Raw genomic sequence first — 26409 nt, 5'->3', positions numbered from 1 at the left:
TGAAGCACCAACTTGATTTTATTAATTAACTAAATCAATTATAATTTTCTCAAAGTTCTTCACTGATTCCATTTTGATATCCAAGATCGGCGAAATATGTGATCACACCTTGAAGATGAATACATAAATTGCTTTAGGCGAGAGTACAACAATTGATTGTTTGCTTTTAATTTGGCTAAGGGGCCGTTCAAGTATCACGTAAGCAAATTTTTAGCCATTTTTGACCCCCTCCCCCCTTCGTTTGTCAGCAAAATTTCGTCATCAGCTCTGCCCCTCTGAATCCTAACGCATATTGGTGGGATCAGAGACGGACACGGGGGGGGGGCCCTCGTGCGTCCCCCTCCGACGATCAAAAAACATTTTTTTAAAGCAAATGTTTTTTAAATTGAAATTTCGGAAGAAAACACCTTTATTATATGTCATTATAATCAATTTCTGTTAATTTCAATGTTATTTGACGGCTATGAACTCAAAATTTATGTTTAATAAATTCATTGCCCCCCCCCCCCTCCTCCAAGCCATATATGGTAAATCGCATAAAGACACTTGGCCCGCGGACCAAATATGGCCCTGGGGGATATCTGATGCTGCCTGCCCTCCTCAAAATTAATTTTGTAAAAATGAACTAAGCAGAACATTTTTACAGATCGCTTAAGTGTCCCTCGGTACAATTCCAGGGCATTTAAGCGGCCCGTGACAATTTTCCAGATCACTTAAATGACCCGAATACAGTTCCAGAACACTTAAGTGATCTGTGACACATTTAGAGATCCCTTGAATGATATGTGGCATAGTTTCAGAGTACTTAAGTACTCGAAAACACACTCCATTGCGGTTCTACATCCCTCAAGTTACCCGCGGCACATTCTCAGATTATTAAATTGTGTGTATGTGTGATCCGCGGCATAAAATTACGGATCACTTGAACTGTGCTACGCATAACGTAGCACAGTTCCAGAGCTCTTAAGCGCGCCGGACACATTTCCAGATCACTTGGATCCGCGAAACATTTAGAGATCACTAAAGTGCCTCTGTAGGGCAAATAAAAGGAATGTTACTTCAAGAGTGCCCACAAAACTATCGAAAGGTTTTTCTAGTTTTTGGGGCACCGAGTAAGATGCCATTAAGAATATTTCATAAGGGGTGGTTGATGAGGTAAGCATTATCCAAACCCCCCCCCCGTCATCAAAAAAGTCAGCAAATCGGGAAACCCCCCCCCCCACATCGATGCTGACGTAATACTTGAATGGCCCCATAACCAAACAAAAACAAGCGACCAAAATGAGAGAAAGAATTTGACAAATTCGGGGGGGGGGGTGCTGTTTATAGCAACGTTCATGTGTAAACAGTCGTTACTTGGTGCATTTGATTTTTTACAAGTTCAGCACATGAAACATTTCTTGCGATTTGGCGCAATATCGATAGGCAGAGACAACGCTAGTTGAATTTTTGTTGCGTCCCCTTTCAATAAAATTTTAATATAGTTTCAAAACTATCCTACACTTCGAAAATATTTGGTCCTGGCAAATAAATATTAGTTCAGAATTTCTGAATCCTCTTGTGGATTTCCTGCAGCGCGGTCAAGTCCGTGCTCACTCAAGTCCGAATTTTCAGAGTACTTTCTATCGCACCCATCGCGTTCGGACGGTTTCTCTTTCGCGTGCACTCTGATGTGACTCTTTAAATATTGATTCCGCAGGAACTTCTTATCACAAACATCACACTCATATGGTTTCTCTCCACTGTGGACACTTCTGTAGTGATCATTAAATGATTTCGATTGAGCAAACTTCTTATCGCAAACATCGCACTGATACGGCGTTTCTCCGGTGTGGATGCGTTTGTGATTAATCAAACTGGACAATCGTGTAACCCTTTTGCCGCAAATGTCACATTCGTGTGGTTTTTCTCCGGTGTGGACTTTTTTGTGCCTGCTCAAGTCCGAGCTCTTCGTGAACTTTTTGTCGCAAACGTCGCACTCGTATGGTTTTTCTCCGGTGTGGGTTCTCATGTGCCGCTTGAGATCTTGCTTCCGTAGCAAATTTCTGCCGCAGACATCACACTCGAATGGTATTTCCGCGTTGTGGACTGTCACGTGATTCTTCAGATCTTGCTTTCGAAGAAACTTTGTACCACAAACATGGCATTCGAACGGTATTTCTCCGCTGTGGACACTCTCACGTTTGATTAGTGTTGAGATTTCGGAAATATCCGTACCAGCATCGTACTTATATGATTTTTCTCCATCGTGGGTGCTTTTGTGATGATTGTTCAATGAGGCGAAATGCGTAAACTTTCCACCGCAAATATCGCACTCATACGGTTTCTCTCCGGTGTGAGTCCTGATGTGACTCCTTAAATTAGTCTTATGTGGGAAACGTTTACCGCAAAAGTCACACTCGTATGGTTTTTCTCCAGTGTGCATTCTCAAGTGACTCTTGAAGTTGCTGTTTTGTGAAAACCTTCTACCGCAAATATCGCACGCGTATGGTTTTTCTCCAGTGTGGATTCTTATGTGCCTTTGTAAGCAAGGAAACATTTTAAACCTTTTGCTACAAACACCGCACTCATACGGCTCTTCTCCGGAGTGGATCCGATTGTGAACAACCAAAGAAATACGCCTTGTGAAACTTTTCCCGCATATGTCACATTCAAATGATTTCACTCCGGTTTTTTTGTGTGTGTTCGACGGTGAGCTTTGAGGAGACATTTTAGCGCACTTTCGAGAATCGTAGGTCCAATCTCACTCTCGACCAACAGTCAATTTTCTTCAAACCCGTGTTGTTGATGCTGCTTAGGTAATTATTTATCCACGCTACTCCTATGCGTCTTACAGCATTATAATAATTTCCGATGGAATCCTCACATTTACGTATCGCTTCCAAAAAGCATTGTCGTAAACGGCATTGCTAGGCCTCTCTTTCTAACCGCAAAAACGATAGATTCCCATCAGTTTCGATTCAACGACTAATTACTTAGAGAATGTGCAGATCTAAAATAAGTCGTATATTGTTTACACTTTCACAAGATTGGTCGGCTTCCTTCCATTCTATGCTTCTCGAAGTGATTGCTCTGATGAGTCTCGACGGAAACCTGTTAATGAAAAATAGTAATATCAGTATAAATGATGATGCCTGTAGAGATATTATCTATGATACGTTAAAAGTTACAATTTACCAGACACGGTAAAGCAAAAAATGTTTCCAGAAGTGCAGTCTGAAACCACTCTTCGGTCTAGTACGATGTGAATCTAGTATTTTATTTCAACCTATATTTGAATATTAAAGGATGTCGGTTAAATCTCTAAAATGCGTAGCTTGTGTTTTTTTTTTTCGAGCTTTTTACTGTCAAAGCCCGAAATCAGTTAGTTCACGAACAGGCCGATTTTATTAAACTTTTATAGTCGCCATGTAAAAGTACTAACTTGGTATCGTCCGCCGCATGCCAGAAGCACGAATGGCAATTTTTTTTTTTTAATCAGTTGTTTGGATACCTTGTTTTGCTATCTAAGTTGTGCCTGAAACACGAATGCGTATCCCTACTGAGACACATGTCACAAAACATTTCAGGAAAATAACTTCCATAGAGTTAACATGGGTAAAGTGAACATTCAAATGTCAATTCCCACGTTCTTTTTTTGCAAGCACATTCGTGATTCTGGCGTGATGGAGCCGATATGTTGATTACTGTACAAGTAGAATTCGGTAAAATTACATTGTATGGTAATTAAATGGTAATTGCCTCAGCTGTGAAAAGGCATTCTTTAGTTTTTGACATATTTTTAAATAAAAAACGGATTTCTTATTTGGAAGTTAAAGAATCTCTCGCGACCAACCCCCCCCCCCCTCCTCCTCCACATTAGTTCATTTGGAATGATCCACGGTTTGCGCACCACTGTCCCACAGTACCAATCTCCGCATTTACAGGAAAAAATTGATTTTCACACTTTCTTGTTCAAAAATATAATAGGAACCGTTTGTGCGGAAAATACATCGCCAACAACTCACCACGCAATTCGCCGACATGACAATTCACCGCTAGGAAAATTTATGGATAAACATTGCACCGACAAAGTAATATAGTGAATAAGTGAGTTTGATCGAGTTAGCAGATGAGTAAATGATCGAGTGAGTGAGCGGGTGAACCGATGAGCAAGTGAGTGAGCAAAGATGGTATCCACACCGACATGGGGGTTTAAACTGTGGTCACAATTTTTGGATAGGAGATCAACATGGATAGGTTAAAACCTGAATTCAACCAATCCGTGTGTCCATCTTATGTTAAAAAATTGCGACTATAGCTTAAACCAGTTTCCCAACCCATTTTCCTCCCATCGCAATCTAATCTATAGGATCCTGTATTATACCCGTAGCTTCTACCGCACCCCTGGGGGAGTTAACGCCTACGTTTGGGAATCACTGGCTTAAACCATAGTTTCCCAAATTTTTTGTTCCATCGCCCCCCCTTCTTCACCGAAATTTTTCTCTCATCGCCCTCCAACTCAAGCGAACCCATAGATTCCTATGTTATACCCGTTGCTTTTATCGCCCCCTTGGACCTTTCCATCGCCCATCTGGGGGCGATTATTTCCCACTCTGAGAAACACTGGTTTAAACCATGTCGGTGAATATCGCCCTTAAAAGTGGTGTTAGTTAAAATTCAGGTTTTTTAACCAATCCGTTGTCCATTTAATATCCGAAAATTGCGACTACAGTTTAAACCCCACGTCGGTGAATATCACCCTTAGTGAGCAAGCGAGTGAGTGAATGATTAGGTGAGTCAAGGAGTTGATGAGTGATAAGATGAACAAACGAGGGAGTCTCATACATCCCTCACTCACTTGGTCACTCATACGGCCGCTGGCTCGCTCACTCACATGGTAACTCTTTCACCCATTACGCCACTCCATCCTGCATGCTCACTTGCTGAATGCTGGTCCGTGAAAAGTCCGTCATGGTAGCTCGCCCAAAAACCACAGCCTAGGGCAGTGTTTTCTAAAAATGTGCGTCGCGGCTCCTAGGGGTGTCACCAACCTTTGTCAGGAGAACTGGAAATATCCATTTGTGCGCCTATTGATGGGGCATTGAAATGGTTCTTTTATGAGTGGAAAAGACTGGGGAGCTGCAGATGAACCAGGTTTCGGGTTCAGGGAGGCGCGGCGGCTGACAAAAGTTTTAGGGCCACTGGCCTAGTGTCCCTGTTGTAGGCAGTGGCGGATTAAAGTCGGTCGAGGCCTCGGGTGCAATAGAAAATACTAGGGTCCCTTAAATTAGTAAAAAAGTGAACTTTGGGTTTTTCGGGGGCCTTAAAAAGTCGGGAGCGCGCGCCGTTAAACCCGCCTCCGGCTGTAGGGTATGGAGGACCTAGCAATAAAAATATAAATAATTAGCAAAAATATTCGTTTTCCCTCGAAAGAGGCCACGCAGTGATTTCCACAGCGGGCTCATGCCTTTAAAGGGCGGCCTCGGTCTAATAGTATTAAATTAATTGGAGATTTTTCATATACTTGTTTCTATATTGTTCCGAGAAATCCTCTTGCACGGATTCGGAGGAGAGTCACGTGACTTTTCTTTCACCCCCCCTCTCACGGTATAAACAAGTACGAGTCCCCGGATGAGGGAAACATCAATCAACCAATGAGGAGCTTCAAATTTCCCGCCCGAATGCGAGAGAGAGACAGCAGACGACTTCACCCTTCTACTTCCCTCCAACTCTAATAAACAAATTAGTAAGCGTCCCCGTATGAGAGAGAAGGTCAAATCCAACCAATGAGATGGCCTCAAGTTTCCCGCCAAATATGAGAGAGAGCAGGCGATGGAGCAATAATTCTACTGCGCAGTTCCACTTCCGACGTCATCAGTGACGTTGCTGCCTCCCGGGCTTACGCGTTGTTATTTTTCAAATGTGTAATTGCATGTATAGAATTCAATTTTCGCGGATTATTTCGAGGAAAATTGCTTTTTCAAACACTATTTGTTCTCCTCTTTCGGGTGAGTTTGGCAATTAATTAATTTATTGATTAATTTCATATTATTAGCGAAATTATTTTAAAAAAGAATAGAATGTTCAGAACATGGCCTTTATTATGAATATATATATATACACATATTATGTTGCAGTGAATGTGATAAATGCCGTTATTATAACCGGTAATTGTGCATAATCGACGAGCATTTTTGTAAGTTCGATAAATTTCCCTAAATTAATCACTTTTCCCACCGATTATGCATTCAATGATACCCAAGCGTCACGTCGTTGGTAAGCATGATGAATCGTACTACGTTATAGGGGGCCATTCCCAACTATTACGTCAGCAAGTTGTTAACCATTTTTGATCCCCTCACCAGCAAAACTCTGACCCGCCCCCCCCCCCTTGTCAGCAAAATTTCGTCACCACCGTCCCCTACCCCCTAACGCATATTGGTCTGATCAGAAACGTACGCGGGAGGGGGGCATATCGGGCTCGTGCTCCCCCCCCCCCCCAGACAAAAAAATTTAAAATTTCTAAAAAAAAAAAATACCTTTTTATGTTATCATAATCAATGTGTTAATTTCAATGCTATTTGATGGCTAAAAATTTATTTTTAAGAAATTCATTGCGACCCACCCTTTGAGCCATATATGATAAACCCTTGACCCGCGGACCAAGTGTGGCACACAAGGTTATCTGATGTGGCTTGCCCCCCCCCCCCCCAACCCAATTTTGTAAAAATGAACTAAGCGGCACATCTACAGACTGCGCTTACATGACCCGTGGCACAATTCCAGAGCATCACTTAAGTATCCCGCGACACAGTTCTAGAACACTTAAACGATCCGTGGCACATTTAGAGATCCCCTGAGTGGCATGTGGCACAGTTTTACAGCACTTATAAGCGCCCCCCCCCCCCAGTGCGGTTTCTACATTATTCAAGTTACCCGCGGAACATTCCTAGATTACTTAAGTGATACGTGCCATAATTATGGATCACTTGAGTGATGCGTGGCATAGTTCCAGAGCACTTAAGCGGCGCAGACACATTTCCAGAGCACTTGCAGGATCCATGGAACGTTTAGAGATCACTAAAGTGGCTCTGCAGGGGACTTATCAATAGGGATAGTTCAGGTGCCCAATAACTATAGAAAGGTTTTTTTTCCTTTACTTGGCGCACCGAATACGATGCCATTAAGAATATTTCATATCTTCATAAAGGGTTGGTTGATGACGTAAGCATCACCTAAACCCCCCCCCCCACTTGTCATCAAAAGTCACCAAATCGGAACCCCCCCCCCCCCATCGATGCTGACGTGATACTTGATAATTTATACATGTAATTGTATCATATCGGAGTACGATCGGAAAATCTGCCCTCATTAGAGCCCGGATTATAGGCAAGTGCATATTTTAGCACATTTTATACTTGATGCATATAAAATGCATAAAATCACCGACATTTTATAATAAGTGGATATTTTTTAGAATTTTTTCTATATATTGATGCCAGTGTATTAATGTTTGCAAGATTATTCCTATCTTTCTCTATTCATTCTTCAAATTTAATCAAATTTCTTTGACAAAATATTTCCTTGAAAACATTATTCATTTTAGGACGTTTTTAAATGCAAATTTTTGCACTTCTACAATTATGCGCTCTTCAGTTTTTACGTATATTTTTTAGTTTCACTGCGTATTTAGGCCATGCTTCAAATGCTTTCAATATACATTTTTATTTTTGTGCATATTTCTCTTTTTTGGTGCATGTTTACCATTTTTAGGGGAAGCTTCAGTATTTTTAAATGCATATATACAGGGTGATTCAGAAAAGACGGGAAAAAGAGGTGGTAGTACCAACGAAAACGAACAATTTTCATCAAAGAATACATGGTCTATAATGAAACGCGAAACGTGCTATTAATTACTAAAGCGCACCATTATACCGTACGTTACAACTGTTAGGGCGGTGTTTTGCACGCTGGAATAACTTCACAGGGCTGGCGTCCGCGCCTTTTATTCACTGTGAAACAGATTTGCATATGGTTTCTTCTTCCCCAGGTTACATTTGTATGCACGGTGTTCTTTTTCTCCCGATAAATTTCAACAACGACTGCCGTTTTGATGTCTGCGGAGCGGCCATTAGATCAGCGATTCCCAATGGGGGGCGATGGAATTGTCCGGGGGCGGTAGAAGCTACGGGTATAACATAGGATCTTATGGGTTAGATTGCGTTGGGGGATGGGCGAAGGGAGAAAAAAAAAATTCTGAAGGGGGGGGGGGGCGATGGGACAAAAAAGATTGGGGAAACACTGCGTTAGACCATACATTCCTCGATGACAATTGTTTGTATTGGTATGTACTATCACCTCTTAAAGTCCCCCCCCCCCCACCGTTTCTGAATCACCCTGTATATATCTTTTTTTTCTTCATTTTGCGTATATTTTTCAATAAACGTATAATGTGTCCTATATGTGTCCTTTAACGGCTTACGGAAAATTCACCGCGAGGAAAATTCATCGCCGGAAAATTCACCGACAACAGTTCGATGAGAGTCAGAAAGCGTTACTGAGTGAGGGAGTGAGCGATTGAGTTACTGAGTCAGTGAGCGAGGGAGTGATTGACCGACCTACTGAATCCGTGAGTGAGCTACTGAGTGATCTAGTGAGTAAGTAAGTGAGCGAGTGAGTGAGCTACTGAGTGATCTAGTGAGTAAGTGAATGACCCAGTGAGTAAGTTTTTTAATTTATTTAATAATAGATTTTTTAATCATTTGTGACACTACCAGGTTAAAACTAATTCACTCACATACTCACTAGGTCGGTCACTCACTCCTCTCTCACTGACTCAGTAACTCAATCGCTCACTCCCACGCTAACTGACTCGCATCGAATTGTTTTCGGTGAATTTTCCTAGCGGTGAATTGCATGGCGGTGAATTGTTGGTCGGTGAATTTTCCGGACATGTCCTTTAAGGCATATTGAAGAATTTTTAAGTCTTATTGTTTATTTCATGCATATTTCGGTATTTTAAAATGCATGGCTTTCACAATTTTTATCTTCTTTTTTTTTTTCGGCACTTTAAAATGTATATGCAACGGTAAAGCCCGAAGACTTGGTAAAAGCCCGAAATACTTGGCTAATAAATTAATGAGCCATTATGAACTTATCAGTTTCTGAAGCTAGCTACGTTTGTAATTATTTATTAAAATGGTTCATACTTTTCGAAGTAAATTTATTTACCAATAACAATAAAAGCCCGTTTTTAACGGAGGGGTTAATATTAAATAATTATAAAAATTGATTAATGAGCATCATTGATTCATTGAAAAGGGGACTTTTACTGTTCAAGTAAATTAATTAATAATTGATAACTGATGATTTACTAATTAGCGTCAGGAACTTCACAGTGGTTTAATTAATTCATTTGCTGATTATTAATTGGTGATTATTAAATACTTATATTTTAATCACTAGTTATAATTGACAGGAGGGGCTAATTGATTCATTTAAAACAGGCTTGGATTGGTAAAACTCCGTAATGAAAACGTTTATAAGCATATTTCTAGCTTTCACCCACTCGCCTTGGTATAAACCTAGGTCTTAACCGGTAAATCCTAGGTTTTACCTGTCTTAGGGCTTTTACATATAATAAAATATATGTACTGTATCTCTTTTTTTGCGCATATTTTTAATTTTTTGCGCCAGACTCTGGGATTATTTGACGGCGTATATTATGATATTACATGGCATATATAAGTAAGATTTATCTCAATTTTTATTGCATATTTCATATATTTTAGTGCATACTTTTCAATTTTTCTAGCGAATATTTCTGAATTTTTTTTTAGTGCATACAATACGGACTCTAGTTATCGTTATATCGGGATCAGTATATTCACCACACATGCTAGACTCACATTTTTTTTTTCACATTTATCAAATTCAACAATTACACTTGAAGATTTTGTATAATCACAGATAAAGGCGATAGATTTCAAGTATTTATTAAATTTAACAACGACGCTTGGGTATTATGCATAGTCTTCGGTAGAAGCGATAAACTTATCAATCTTACCAAGACGATTGGTAAGTATGCATAACAACCGGTTATTATCATTTACCGTCATAATAATTTAGGAATGCGATTCATCTTATGAGCTTTTTATGTTGTCGTCTAATTATGTGCAAGAGGGATGGGTGAGTATGTTGTCCTTGTCTTGTGTGTTATGCTTTTTGTGCTGTCCTGTGAAGTTGTGTGCAAAAGGGATGAATGAATGTGTTTTCCCGGTCATGTGCTTTTGTGTTGTCACGTCTAAGGCCGCATTACACTATAAAAGTTTTAGAAAAGTTCTTTTATAAAACTTAAAAAATCCAACCAATAAGCATATTGGTTACATTCGAGCAAATGCAACCAATGATCTTATTGGTTGCATTTTTCAAGTTTTATAAAAGAGCTATTATCAAAATTTCACAATGTAATGCCAGCCTGAGGCCAGTATTACACTATTAAAGTTTGATAAAAGTCTGTTTATCAAACTTGAAAAATGCAACGAATAATAGGCGGATCAGTTAAGTTCGCTCGAGTGTAACGGATGTGCTTATTAGTTACATTTTTCAAGTTTTATAAAATAATTCTTATCAAACTTTTATAGTGTAATACCGGCCTAATTGTGTGCGAAAGGGATGGGTGGAGTGTGTTGTCCTGTGTAATTGTATGCGGAAGGGATAGATGAGTTAGTTGTCCATGTCTTGTGTGTTGTGCGTTGGGAAAGAACAGCATAGACTTACAGACAATGCTTTTCCCTTCCATTTATGCTGTTGTTTTCCAACTTTTCTGATTTTTTTTGAATTCCAATACCTCAATTTGAAACATGACATGACCGAATTACGACTTATACATCCCATATTTCGAACGCATTTCCGCAAGTTCGGCGGGTTCTGCACCGGATAACCTGCTCATTACACGCAGAACACAAATGTTATATTCCTCACTTTTTGGCGATGTTTTGACACAGTACCCACCCCACGAATCGAGATCAATTGCTATCGTTATCTCTGAAAATTAGCCATGTCCGATATTTATGTCTCAAATTTAATGTGTTATTTTCTTCCTAAAATATGGTCAGCGCATAGCATAGTTAAATGCAGTAGTCTCGCGAAAATCCAAGCCCCGAAAGTTCGAGTTTAAGGATAATCCGCGGCGCTGAAAATTTTCGAACTTCCTTCGAAGATACCCCCTCCCTTTTCTTTCACTCCGAGAGTCCAGCTTCATTTTTTTCCCAGGAATACTACATAGTAGCCTACTGTAGATATTGTACTCGTATAGTAATTTCAGATTCAAAGGGACTAGGCAGCCCCTAGCCATTCCTATAAAGGGTAACTGGTGCATATAGGTGTACGCAGCCTTTTCTCAGGGGGGGGGTTCAATTTTTTTTTTTCTCCTGAAGTGGGGGGGGGGGTGGTTTACGTTTTTTCCTGCAAAATAACACTATAATCTCGGCTTGGGGGTTTAGAACCCCAAACCTCCCTCTCCTTTGAGTACGCCAATGCTGGTGTAATAAAATAGCAGACTCCCTTGAATGGACGTAGACCATTTTAAGTCTCGAGATCACTGAGAAAGAGGAGGTGGAAGTTTAACCGTTTTCTTAGTTAAAACCCAAAAATTAGAAAAATATATCACGCTGTAAAAATTCACAGAACATCACGCTATGACAGAGATGTTGAGGGAAAACCTGAGGGAATAGACAGCGACTGGAAACCTGGGACCGTAATACACAGAAACAAGAATGTAATCTATCAGGGGCAGCTCAAGGCAAACTCTCTACCCAGTGCGGGACTTATTTTTTTGCGCCTCCTGCCTATACCCCTCATAACCCCTACATCTTGCGTCAGGGCACCCAGAATGGAATTTTCCACGGGCCCCCAAGCTAGATTTTTCATGTGGTTTTTGGGGAGGGCCTCCTACAGCCAATTTATCGTGTCAAAAAAGAAATGCAGTTTGTACAAGGTGTTGGAATCGGAACACTGATCAAGTGCTCGCGAGCACCGAATCGGGCAAGAGCATCGAGCACTCTCGGTGCTTCAGCCCCCCGTGGTGCTTGCGAGCAACGGGTTGAAAATACCTGCTCTACTGCATACTTTCCAAAACTTTTCGTTCCGTCGCCCCCTTCAAAAATGTTTTCTTCTCATCGCCTCCAAAGTAAAGTCAACCCATAGGATCCAATACTAAACCCCGAGCTTCTATCGCCCCCACACCGGACCAAAGCGATAGGATTTTATACATTGCCCACTTCGGTAAACCTGCTTTACTGCAACTTCTTCATGCATGGTATTTGATTGCATTTTCCATACATGAAAAGTCTTGGAAACTCTAACCTCGGTTATAACGACGGAATTTTTAATGTCGTTATAACAGAGTTTGAGGAATCGGAAAAAAAAATTATAATTTAGCCGCAAATAAAAAAATTCATAAGAACTAAAACATTTTCTCTAAAAAAACACACAACAAAACTACTAGGTTAAAAATAATGTTTTCTTTGGCTCTCGTCCGGAGATTCGGAATCTCTTTCTATATCAGTAGATACTCTCTGGCATAATTTCTGAAAGCTTCGGGCTGTCCTCAGACTCCAATTTATTTATCATACAAGATATTTCAGGCGCCAATGCCAATTTTATTTTTTCGTTTAGTTGCTATGGCGACCCGGCGCCTGGTATTTTTCAAACCCTGGCGTAAAGGGATCGATGACGAGAAGAGAAAAATAGCAAGACTAGTTTATTTTATCGAATAGACTAATAATCCTCCCTGTCTCTTGTGAGCGCATTTCCAAGCGCTTGAAGATTTTTTTCTACACGCGGCACAATTTGGTTTTTAGTGGGCGGCAGCAAAACATAAGGGTATGACGAATATCAATTTTTAAAAATTCATCGCAATATATATATATATATACAGGGTGATTTATAAAAAAACTATCCCGACATATGGGCCCCTAACTATCATACCATTCACAGAAACTGAATGAAATTTTGGCATAAGGTATTTTGATGTATGCGCTCAAGAATGATATGGAAAAAAGCAGTGTCACTCTAACAGTTACGGTTACAGTGAGAAAATTTCGAAAATATCAAATGGCAACACCAAGTTTTTTGTATTGGAATGTGATCTCCATTGTGAAAAACCCTAAATAGCGTTCGAACGGCAACTGTAGCATGAAAATCACCGGCGGTAGATAGGCTAGAAGTGAGGACAACCAATAAGGACAGAGAAGCAGCATAGAATAAAGCATTTTATTGTGTTTCACAAATTTTCCACATGACCTTGTGGAGGACTGATCAGGCTGGGATCTCAGCCGAAGAAACGGTGTGACGAATGAAACGAACATTAATGCTCTGGTGCACGGCAAAGTCCTTTTTCCTTGCCTAGCTCCGGGGATTTTCGTGCTACAGGTGCCATTCCAACGCTATTTAGTGTTTTTCAGTATGGAGATCGCATTCCAATACAAAAAACTTTGTGTTGCCATTTGATATTTTCGAAATTTTCTCACTGTAACCGTAACAGTTAGAGTGACACTGTTGTTTTCCATATCATTCTTGAGCGCATACCTCAAAATACCTTATGCCAAAATTTCATTCAGTTTCTGTGAATGGTATGATAGTTAGGGGCCCATATGTCGGGATAGTTTTTTTATAATCACCCCGTATATAAAATTGATTTTCTGTCTGTGTTCTCTCTATACAAATCTACAATTTTACACCGATCGTCGCTAAATTTCGCACTTATACCAATCGAAAACCGACTTGAACGATAGGCTACGTTAAAGGTTGGTCAAAGGCAGGGTTGGTAAAAAAAAATGTTTTTTTCGGTTTAAACCGGTTTTTTTTATTTTAAATAAAACACTATTCCCATATTAATTAATAAATATTTCTTACATTTTAACAAAAAACAACTTTTGCAATTTAATTAGTTTTTGCTTAACTCAATGGATTACTGTGTGTTTTGAAAATTCTTTTAAATGTCATTATTAATTTTTATTTATTTATTTTATATTATATTATATATTATATTATATTATATTCTCCAGTTACTTTCAATATGTTTAATTAGGAAGCTAGTTTGCTAAAACTACAATAAAAAATTTAACGAAGCATAAATAATGCAGATTAATTGGCAATGATTTACGATATACAGTGTGATTATAACTAAGGTTTTGATAATACAGCACTACCTTTTAGATGTATGATGCAATCCTTATTCATGAATTTGTTAAAGATAGAGCATCAGAATGTAGCAAAAGGTTAGAAAATGTTGTAAGAATGAGAAATTTTGGCTTTTGTATACATGACTTAACTGAGAAACTTCATATGAAAAAAATATATATTCTGGCGAATTTTATGAGACTTTTTGAAACAAACCACTTATAAAATCTGATGTCATTTAAAGATATACCATCAGAATGTACCCCCCAAGGATATAAAATGTGGTAAAAATGAAAAATTTTGGCTAATAATGAACCAATACGATATTTTTCAAGGAAAATGATTATTTAGGCCGCTTTTATTTGATTTTTTGAAAAAAAACCACTTGGTTAAAACCAAACAAGCCTGGTCAGAGGTGGGCATAAAACTGTCGGACAACAATGGTGCCTGCGCCTCAACAATGACTTTTGGAATATTTACTTTGGTTACCGTGGTTCTCAAACAATGCGTTTCATGGCCGTATTCACCGACGGCTGCAAATTAAGCAACATGCAAGCGCATGCTAAAAACGATGGTTATTTGGAAAACGGTATTCTCCACGCTTCACAGACCGGTTAGCAGCCGGTTTTTTCGAGAAAATGTAGCCACTGCTATTTGGGCTGTTAACATATTTTTTAACATGTTAACGCATGCGCGATTAGTGTGTTTTCAGACTTCTCTTTAATGTTTACTTCGTGGACTTCGATTTTTTTGGGGTATTTTTCGAAAATTCGAATTTTATTCGCGCTCTCTGAATTTATTTCGTTTTTTCCTTCTTTCTCTTGGTAAATTCAAAGTCCGTTTTGCGGACTAAAAAAATTTTTTTTTATTTTCGAAAATTCTAATGCAGTCGAATCCCGTTTTAACGAATACCGTTATAGCGAAAATCTCGTTTTAATGAACACCTTTCTCATCCCCCAGCTAAGTTTACGTAGGAGCAATGCGAAAACTTGGAATTACTTCATAACGAAATTTCGTTGTAACGAAGTGATTTCTCCGGTATCTTGGAGTTCGTTATAACGGGATATATATATATATATATATATATATATATATATATATATATATATATATATATATATAAACAAACAAACAAACAAACAGTTGGATCTGCCTATAACATTTTTCATAAACCATCATGGGAAAACGCTTTAAACGTAAAATCTTATTGAGAATGATTGGAATCACGGCCCCCACACATAGGCGGAGATAGACTTGGAAGTCTGATAGGGGGCATGATGATGTCAATTCATATATACACTGGTGTAAGAAATTAATCGACCAAGTCTGCAAATTCTCTTATCTCTAGAACTACTGTACCGATTTTAATGAAATTTGATATGTACATACATTGATACAATACAAAACAAATAACCATTCAATATATAATTGTGTGTAATACACACGCATGATCGTGCGTAACACTCGTTCGAGTCGGAAGGTATGAAACAGCGGTTGCAGAATAAACAAAAAAAAATGGGTTAATGGGGGGGGGGGGGTATTGTCCCCTCTTACAGATATACAGGTCTCGCAGCGTGATTTCATACTTGAAATAAGGCAGTTTATCATTTCCTGTGGCAATTGGTCCCACTCGTTCAGCAACGCTGTTTTCATTCCCTGGATGGTTCCGAGTTGCAATTGCTCTCCCCAGAGCGTCCCAGACATGCTCTATAGGGTTAAGGTCTGCAGATCTGGCTAGCCAATCCATCCGGCGAATATCCTCACTCTCTAGAGAATCGTCGAGCAGACGAGCTCTATGTGGCCTCGCGTTATCGTCCATTAAAATGAACTCAGGGCCAACTGCACCTCTGAAAAGGCGAACATAGGGCTCCAAGACCTCATCCCTATACCTCGCACCAGTCACAGTGCCTCTTTCACAGACATGGAGAGGCGCGCGGCCATCCAACATGATGCCTGCCCAGACCATTAAACCTCCTCCGCCATAATGGTCGATTTCGCGGACATTGGAGGGTAGGTCGCGGGTCCCTGGTTCTCTCCACGTGAACGTACGGCGAGAATCGGTGCTTAGGCTGAACCGAGAACGGTCGCCCATTGATCCATACTCCAATCTCTATGCTCTCTGCACCATGATAAACGGATTCTCCTGTTACCCCTCGCTATAATCGACAAATGGCGATCTTCTCAGGCCGTCGTGGCTCTTGTTTGACCTTGCCCAGGCTTTCTCTCGATGGATCCGGTATCCTGGAACTGTTTCCATAAGTTACACACTACGCTGGACGTTAAATTGAACTCTCTCCACAATTCGCCACCTCATTCCATCATCTAAACGTTGGTGGTTACTCATTTTTACTGTTACAATTTGAAATTAGCCGATTGCTGCAAAATAACACCAAGAAATTCGCCGAGGTGTGCTAGCGAACGAAATGCGTCTTAACTTACGCCCCCTTCTAAAGCCTGTTTCTCTACTGGCTCCACCTATACACACATGTACGCTTACGTATTTGACGTACAAGATTTGTATTTTTGTCTAGAAGCAGTGGTTTTACATTCAGTTCAGTTCTTTTCATGAAACTCGATAAAATATGCAAATTCTCTTAATTTATTTCACCAGTGTACATTTAGATCAGTCGACTCCACCTTTGACGTTGGTGGGGGGGGGGGGCAATGCCTCCCCGTATCTCTGCCCATGCCCTTACAAGGGCGGGGCTGACAAGGTTCCAGTCCCAGGACAATTACTATAATTTTGTTTTTTCAGACATGTATATGCCTTCACAATGGTTTGCCACTTCTTTAATGATGCCAGTATATATGTTTAATAGTTTATTCCGTTATATAATGTTTGTCACTTCAGTCATTCCTGTAATTGAAGAAAACCCGGGCAACGTTTCCTTGGTCGACAAAGCTTTTTTTTTGCCCTTTAAACTCTGATTCGACACCCTCTTTAGAGCAGTGTCACTTAGAGCCCCAAGGCCGAGCCCCGCTCCTCTCCAAATACAGTAGACTTTCGGACTAATGTGGCGGAAGGGAGGGCTGGCCGGATAACAAAAAGGCCACATAGGCAGGAGTCCAAAACAAAAAAAACAAAAAAATGTGCACTCCACCCACATATATACGTATATATGTTACTGCCAAAACCCGAAGTGCAGCCAATTCACGAACTGGCCAAAGTCCGAACTTCAAAAATGATTCGGACTTCCGCCGGCCATTTCACGAACAAGGGGGATCAGAAGCCAGGGAATCTCCGGCCATCTTCGGCTCCCTTCGAGCCCCGAGGATAGAGTGCCCTCAAGAGAGGTCACCCCCCAAGACCCTTCTCATCCTCCGGTTTCGTCGAGCGCCCCCCCCCCCCGGCCAAAGCTTGATGTGCTGATGTAAGACAGCCCGGTAGGAGCCAAATCCATTTTTTTAATCGCCAACGTATGATGCATGTCTATATATATAGCAGCTATATTGCATTAGCTCCACGAGACGAGAGGAAAAAAAGTGAGAAATCTGAGAGCAGAAACTATAAAAATAAGTTTAAACTATTTTAATAAATAGTTTTTTCTACCATATTTTGGAGAGGAAAAAAAAGATTACCACATCGTGACTGCGGTTTGTTTGGTTGTCATAACTAGCGTGGACAGGGGTTATGACATTTTACTGGCGAACCGTTGATCCTAGAGTACGCCATTCATGTGTCATGGGGTTGTATAGTTATTAAAATAAAAAAAAAATAACTTTTTATACAGTCCCTGTCCGCCCCAAGACCCAATTACGAAATTGTTGCCCTGTCTCTCTTAATGCAACAAAAAACAAAAAAAAATTACTCGTTTCTAAGAGCAATATTCACCGAGACATTCGAAAAACTGAGGAAATTTGGGAAAAAGCTATCTTAAATGCGGGTAAAACGGTTTTCCCGCATTTAGAGCTGTTTTCTCCCAAAATTTCCTCCGGTTTTGGAATTCGAATGTCTCACTGAATATTGCACTTAGAAACGTGGTATTTTTTTTTTCGCATCAGGAGAGACGAGGCAACAATTTTCTAAATGGAAATTAGAAGACACGGGGACCGTATAAAAATTTAGATTTTTTTTAATTTTGTAACATGCTATATTTTCACTCTCAAAACTGGTGAAGGGTAATTTTTGAAAGCCCCTTTGAACATTTTTTAAATTGGGGAATCATACCTCTACGGCAGACGGTTGATGAGATAAAGTGCGCTTTAGCACTTACAGAATATAACTGGCCAGGGATCACCTCGCGCATTGGCCGCACTTCGGGCTTTGGTAGTAACATATATATGCCATTAAAAACCACCCTTTTTTACTGAAAAATCTGCTATTATTCATATTTTCTGACCTCTTAGTATGCCTCTATACCTATAGTAAGTATTTTATAAATGTTTGTTGCGTTTTGCAATCTGTTGCGACGAGGGTGGGGGGGGGGCGGCATCGTTTTTCACTGCAAAATACGCTGTAATGTTAGCTCGGGCAGGGATTAACCCGGAAATCCCCCCATTCCAACTTGCGTCTATGGTGCTGTTCGTTTTAAAAATTTATTACAGGGAAATCCAAGAATAAAAAATATTGCAGAGAACACAAAATCCATATATGCCCTGTACAGCAGAGGGGGGGGGGGGGGAATCTTCAACCTTTGAGACATTGCGGGCCAAATTAAAGCTTTCCATAGACCCCACGTGGCCAACAAGTCACACCGTGGTATTCCCCGTTATTCAACAGGGTCCATTTCCCAAATTATTGAACACTTTTATTTAGTTGTGAAATTACTTCTTTCATTAAATTTGAATTTGTCTCTTTCACCACACAATTTTTTATTTTTTATTAATTACTAGCAAAAACACCCGGCGCTGAACGGGTTATCTTCAGTTAGTGAGAAGATTGAAAAAGTGACAAACCATTATTAAAAGAATAAACTGTTATACATATAATACTGGCATCATGGTCCCCACATCCTGGGGCCGGGCTCCCAGGCCAGGATTTTATGCGGGCCCCCTTTATGAATTTACAGCGTGAAAAAACAAAAAAAGTAAAAATCGTCCTTGCCCCAGGGCTGGAGCCTTGTCAGCCCACCCCTTGTGGGGGCCATGACTGACATCATCAAAGAGAAGTGACAAACCATTGTAAAAGGCATGTGCACGTATGAAACGCATTGTTAGGGAACCGAAGTTACCATTTCGAAAGTGACTGTTGGGGCGCAGGAACCATTGTGGCCCGACGGTTTCTCGGGCATTTGCCCAGCTCTGGCGAACTTCTAAAATAGCCCGTGGTTCAATCCCGTCCTGTTTCGTACATATCCAAAATTGGCGACGATCGGTCAAAAATTGTAGATTCATATGAAGAAACACATACATACTTTCATATTTATATGCAAGTAAAAAAAAAAGGGTGTTTTTACAGTAATTCTGTAACTATTTTTCGATTAATTACAAATTTTCATCATCAATTATAAACATTTATTACATTTATTTCTACCATTAAGGTGTTTTAAGCATTTCTGTAAATTCTGCAATTATGCATACTTCTCCCTTGAATGCCGAATTTTGCTTTTCGAAATGTACGAAATAGGTCTCAAAAAATGTTTTAGCTCTGAGATCTCCGAATTCGTTGCAACGGTCCTTTCAACGCGTTGCATTTAAACTATTGAATATGGAAAATATCCCACACAGTAATATAAATACAGAGTATAGATTTCAGTGGCCAGCGCTCTTTATCGAATTTTATATGTTTGTAATTTAATCGTTTTTCTATCCTAAATAACTATTTCTTCAAAATGGTCGGCAGGTCACATTTTGCTCGCTGGCCCCCCTGCTGTATGAATACATACTTTTTTAAAATAAACGAAATATGAAAATGTATGGATTTAATTCTTACGAAAATTATTTAAACTTCTTTACAGCTCATTGATGATAGATTGCACTTACAATGCTTTCACTTACAACGCCTTATCAAAGTAAATTATTCCTCATTTTATCACGGAGAATTATTTTTATTACTATTTAACTAGTCCGGATAGTCACGAGTCTAGTGCACATGAAATAGGACGAACTAGTTACGGCTTGGACGGGGGGTTCAGGACACTGAAGTCGTTAATACGGAATTACTATGAGTTTTTCGTATCATATAAACGACAATAGGCCAGTTTTTCTTTTCTATCAATAGAAGTTTCGATCCCGATCGAGCACATCTGTCACTCTCCCGCCTCCTGCTCCACTCTAGCCATGATGAGACAGGTGCGGTCATAATAGTACCCCCCCCCCCCCCGGAGATCTGTGAGGGCCCCGCACTCACGGTAACTATTATTATAGGCTTTCGTAAATTCTTAAATTATTTTTTGCGTTAATTCTGAATTTTCACTAATTCTGGGAATTTTTCTTATACCGTTAATATCTTAAACATTCATCAAAATTCTAGAATTTTTTTTCCGTTAATTCTGGATTTTCACCGATTTTGTAATCATATCTTACATTGGTTCTGAATTTCCTGAGTTTTTTTCTCCGTTCATTCTGAATTTTCATAAAATTCTAGAATTTCTTCTAATGGTAATTCTTTAATCTTCAACAAATTCAGAATTTTTTTCTACCGTGAATTCTGAATTTTCACATCAGTGTACTGGAATTTTTTTCTCCGTTAATGCTGAATGTTCATCAATTCTAGAATTTTAAACCCTCAAATCCAAATTTTTTTATCCCGTGAATTCTAAACTTTCTTCAATTTTAGAATTTTTTCCCCATTGGTTCTGGAATTTTTCCTTCCGTTAATTCTGAATTTTCTTTAATTCAATATTTTTTTTTTCTCCCGTTAATTTTGAACCATCAAATACAGAATTTTTTTTTCTCCGTTAATACTAAAGTTTTATCAATATTCTAGAACTATTTCTTCGATTAATTCTTAATTTCATAAATTCTGGAATTACTTATGTCAATTATCTTTAAGTCATCAATTCTAAGATTTTCAATTAGTGTGTTAATTTACGTTTAATAGTGCGTCTATTTTGTATGGATATTTTGTAAATTATATTTATAATATACTAATTATATTACGGTTTATTATTTTAAAAAAATCTGGGATAAGGGGGTTCCTAAATATTTTCTATGCGCCGAGCATCGGGACCCCTCGTTCGGTAAGGGTGGCCCCGGGTAAATTCTTCTTCATTAGAAAAGAACCTGTGAAGAATCCCATGTCAATACCGCGCCCAAATAAATTGAACCGGAATAAATGCACTTTAAACATGGCTCGCGCTGTTAATATGTGATCTAAAAGAAACAAAATGGCTTACCGATATCGCTTCGTAGAGTTGGAAATGTCATTCGCCTGCAGGGAATCTTATCAATGAATGCGGTGTTCCATCGAGAATGAGTGGATTTAAATCTACTGATTAAAATTAAGTTGGAACAAACAGCACAGAGCCATTACAACGACCGTCAAGACGGACTGACGCCAGCAATGACTTTTATTGTGGATGAAACAACACACACACACAAGAAGAAGCTGTAGTGGAATTGTTGTTTATCCACGTGACTAGTGACGTCATTTTCCTCCTTCGATTTTCGCAAGTGTCTAGCTCCACAGACGGCTATTCCTATCCGTTCCTGGAGCGCATGCGCATTCGAAGAATTGTTTTGAGCTCTAGTTAGCTTCTTTATAGAGGGATGTTCGGGTGGCAGCATATGTGAATTGACCATACGTTTCGTATTTCTCGGGACAGTCCCGGTTTTTTTCTGTTTTTCAGGCATTCCTGACTTTTTTTGCGATAATGTCTCTGTTTTTCACATATTTTCACCGAAGCCAACTAGACTTATTTCCAACTCAGAAATCGCATGACGATAATTACTAATATTCTTTTTACAAATAAGAATATTCATCTCATATATTTGTCCTTTTTTTTCAATTCACTATTTGAAGTGGTGCTTCATTTCCCGCAACTGGAGACTTATCAGTGATTTTAGCACGAGTTGGCAACTTTGCTTACTTTTGGCATCATTTTTAGCGACGATATCGGCAATGTCCGGGTATTTTTTTTCGAGCAAGAAAATATGGTCAGACTCAGCATATGAGTAATAGAGCGACTTAGAACTTTCTTGTTTAAAATGTATTTCTCAATCTTTCTAATCTTACGATGTAGTATTTCATTTTTGAAAAATATTCAATTAATTTTTTTTGTTTCTCAATATTGATTTCGTATATTTTTATGAATAATTTACCAAAGTAAAATTTTTTTTTTTTTTTTGGTATACAGTCGATTCTCAAGTGATTTCTCCAATCTCTTGGAGTTCGTTATAACGGGATTTGACTGAATTTTAATTGTAACCCATTTTTAAGTGACGTTGGAATTACGCAACGCTGTGTTTCAAAAAAATTTTTTCATTCAATTTTTTTGTAAGATATCAACATTTTTTGGGGAATTAAAAGGACTAATGAGTGTGTCATAGTATTTTTAAAATTTGTTTACAATGAAATTTGATTTTTTTTAAATGATTTTTCAAAAATGAAATTTTCAAAACTTTTATTCCGATTTTCTATTTGAATTTTTTTCTTTTAATGACCATGATTGGAAGTAATTTTTTTAAAAATATAAAATAATAATAATTTCCCCTTAATTCTTTTTTGTCGCATGGTACATGAGGTTACCCAAAATAATAATTTTTAATTATAATGATTAAAACAGGGTAATTTATAATTTACATTAATTAGAAAATTAATTAATTGGAAACTTGCATTAATTACAAAGAAAAGCATATTAAATTGATGTCCAATTTTTTTGAAACTTGGAAAATATGTTATTCAAGTATTACTCCAGCATCGATGGGGTAGGGGGGTTTCGGGTTTGCTTTTGATGACGGGGAAGGGAAGGTTGAATGCTGCTTACGTTATCAACCACCCTCCATAAAAATATGAAATATTCTTAATGGGCATCTTACAGGGTGTACCAAAAACAAGAAAAACCGTTTCCTAGTTTGTGGACACCTAAACTAAAATTTTTCCTATTGATAAGTCCGCTGTAGAACCACTTTACTGATCTCTAAATGCCCCGCTGGTCCTTCAAGTTAGCTGGAAATGTGTCCGGGCCGCTCAAGTGTTATAGAAATGTGCAGCGGGCCGCTTAAGTGCTCTAGAAATGTGCAGCGGGCCGCTTAAGTGCTCTAGAACTGTGCCACCCATCACTCAAGTGATCCGTAATTATGCCGCGGATCACTGAAGTAATCTGGGAATGTGCCGCGTATAATTTGAGTGATGTAGCACCAAAAATGAAGCAGCTTGTAAGTGCTCTAAAACTACGCCGTATGTCGCGCTATGTCCTCCCCCCGCGTACGTCTCTGATACCAATATGCGTTAGGAGGTGAGGGGGAGTGCTGACGAAAATTTCCCGACCGGGGGGGGGGGGTCAAAAATGGCTAAAAATCTGCTGACGTAATACTTGAACGGCCCCTAGTCAGTCATCATTTACAAAAAAATTGTGCGATTTGGTCACGAATTGTAAGAGCAGTCAAAAATGAGTTAATAAATTTGATGGAATTTTATAAATTTAAAAGGAATATGTTATAGGAAATTATATATTACTATTTGTATAATATATTCATCATGGCACAAGAAGGCAATTGGTGCACAATCTTGGCTTCCTACGCTTTCCTATGAGTAAAATCTCCTTCCTTTTAAGGAACATTTAAAAATTCTTTGTTCATTTTTTAGGCACTTAATTTATTTTTAATCAAATACTATGGATATTTTTATACAACTTAACACGAGCTTTTAAGTTTTTAATTGTTGGTTATGTTTTGATCGGATTTTAACTTTAACAACATGCAACTTCTTCAAAAATCCCCAAAATTTACCCACATTATGCCATAAAATTTTTTAAAACATTTTCAAAAAAAAAATTCCTCGTGTGGAAGTATGAAACATCATAGTGTTGAAAAACACACAAAATTTCAAGACATTTAAATGAGTGGTGTTCGAAAAATGTTCCTTATCTAACAAAAAAACTTAGTTTTGAGAAAAGAGCATTTTAGTGGAAAGCAGTAAGTAGTATATATAATGCCTGCCAGCAGTTTTATGTTTAAAAATATTGAAAAAATATATTTCTAGTACAGGTAGAACAAAAACTTGAACATAGTTGGACGCAAAAAATTTCACAATATTTGAAAATTGAAAAATTCAGAATTATGATTATTGGAAAATTCGCGTGCACCAACCCCCTTGAAAGGATTAATTCCCTATTATATTAAGCGCCTCATCATTTTCATTTAAAAAAAATTCTAGCCATAGGTGTCAGAACCTGGCGGCCGAAGCTACTTAAGCCTCAAATAAATTGTGCGAGAGAGTTGAGCTCTCCCAATAATGAAAAAACAGTGAACGCACCACTTCCTTTCTTGTGAAAGTACCCGAATCCCGTATATACGCCGAATCCAACATCCGGGGTTAGAGCAGAGTAGACACGATGGTTGTGTGTTCGATTCCTTCTTAAACCCCTAATCCGAGCTTTCTTTTTTCCCATCCTTTCATCTTTGCTGTCATTCATTGATTCACTAAAAATGTTTTTTTCCTTTCTGATTTACAATATAATGTAAAAAATGCGATATATCTAAACGTAAGCAAGTGAATTGATATATAAGAGTTGTCAAGGGGTAATTAATCATGTTCTTTTTATGTGCATCAAGATGATAATAATAACGGCTCACTCCGCCCTCGTGACGTTTTTTATTTTTCTTGCTCGTAGTAACCAATTTACAGCTGTGCTAATGCCTCTATAGTGCTACTAAGAATGTAGGGATTATAATTGCAGCGAGATTATCGAAATTGTCGGATTAGTGGAAGTCAATAGAAAAAAAGCCCATTTAAATAATACTTTATAAAATACCTGGCTCACTGACTGAAAAGGTTGTGCGCTCCTCGTCCTACGTGATCTTGCAATTCTAGCTTCAAATAATGTTTTAAATGAGGGTTTTTTTGGCTCTTCAGTGTATTTCTGCCACTCCCAGGCCAGCCAGAAGCTTTTGTTTATATGGTGACCATATAGCCTCTATTTTACAGACCATTCCTGTAATTTCGACCACCACAACGGTTTTTTAATGTCCCGTTTTTTCCACGAGGCTTAGGCTTTTGAATTCTCATTTTTTTCCCCATTGAAATTAAAAATTGCGATTATTTTTTCATGACTTCTTATGAATGATATTATGTACGTGATAATTATCACTATAACAATTAATTTCGTCTCATAAATATGTTCAACTTGTCAAACATACATGCGTTATTATTTTTTGGCGAGTTATATTTTTACTCCATTTCGACTTGTGGTATAACCCTCTATTTCCTTCTATTGGCGACTTTTCTGCAATTTTAGCAAATTAAAAAAAAAAATGTGTCTGTCAGCAGCAACTGAAATTTCCAATTACAATGTCTTGGCTGTAATTGGCAGCTTTGCTTGCATTTAAAAATTTTATTTTACTCGATGATTCGAGGCATTCCATGGGGACCCCGATTTCCTATATTTATATGAAAGGAATATAGTCAGATTGGGTATTTTTTTTATCTGGCAGTGTTTGTAGATCATCATTTTCTACCGGAACACTTTTCGCGAGCCCGATGGAGAATTTTGGCGGGCCGGAGGTTGTGCACCCCTGATGAAGGTGGTCACACGATTCACCCCACTCCATTATACAAATACAAATACAACGCCACAACAGGCAAAATGCCCAACGAGGTGGCTGATAAAAAGATGCCCATAAAAATATGGTTGTCATATGTTTCAAAAATACAGCAACCCAATTAAAAATGCAATTAATGCAATTAAATGCAATTGCACACACATTCTCTTGCTAATCGCAATGATCCATTCTTATATAAGTCCATGTATGTGCTGCTTTTGCAATGGTTTACCATTTATGAAGGCACGTGTCTTAAATGTCCCTTCTCTCGGTCAGTTTTGTTTTCAACTGACTACAGTTCCGCGGTCAAAGGATTCCATAAGTGATCTATGGAACATACCGTACATTATAACAAAGGTATCGTAATAATAATTCACGATAAATTAATTTCATTCTAACTCCTTATAATTTCTGCATTTAAAAAATAATAATTCTATATTGGGGGGAAATATTCTGTTTAGAAGAATATTGAAAAGAAACCGGCGCGATTTCAACATTCTGAACCATTCGTCTCGAATGGGATATATACAATCCTCGTAATTACAACCGGGACATTTTTTCAGATTTTTTTATTCAGGAGTCCCTAAGTGAGCCGGTATT

At 38.6% G+C, this 26409-nt stretch overlaps 1 protein-coding gene across 1 annotated transcript; it reads right to left on the bottom strand.

Moving 5' to 3' along the window:
• On the bottom strand, window positions 1–21646 carry LOC149068381 (uncharacterized). Its single transcript, XM_089251655.1, has 2 exons — window positions 21444–21646; window positions 1–3093 (listed from the first exon to the last, which is right to left on the bottom strand). The coding sequence occupies exon 2, from the start codon at window positions 2708–2710 to the stop codon at window positions 1535–1537; it is 1176 nt and encodes a 391-aa protein (XP_089107781.1). The 5' UTR covers window positions 2711–3093; window positions 21444–21646; the 3' UTR covers window positions 1–1534.
• Between the last annotated feature and the right edge of the window lie 4763 nt (window positions 21647–26409).

Source organism: Pholcus phalangioides, unplaced genomic scaffold (assembly GCF_987345545.1).
Source record: "Pholcus phalangioides strain wild (caught in Gottingen) unplaced genomic scaffold, Ppha-v1.0 ptg000027l_1, whole genome shotgun sequence".
NCBI classification, from domain to species: domain Eukaryota; kingdom Metazoa; phylum Arthropoda; class Arachnida; order Araneae; family Pholcidae; genus Pholcus; species Pholcus phalangioides.
This window is presented reverse-complemented; position numbering and strand designations above follow the sequence as displayed.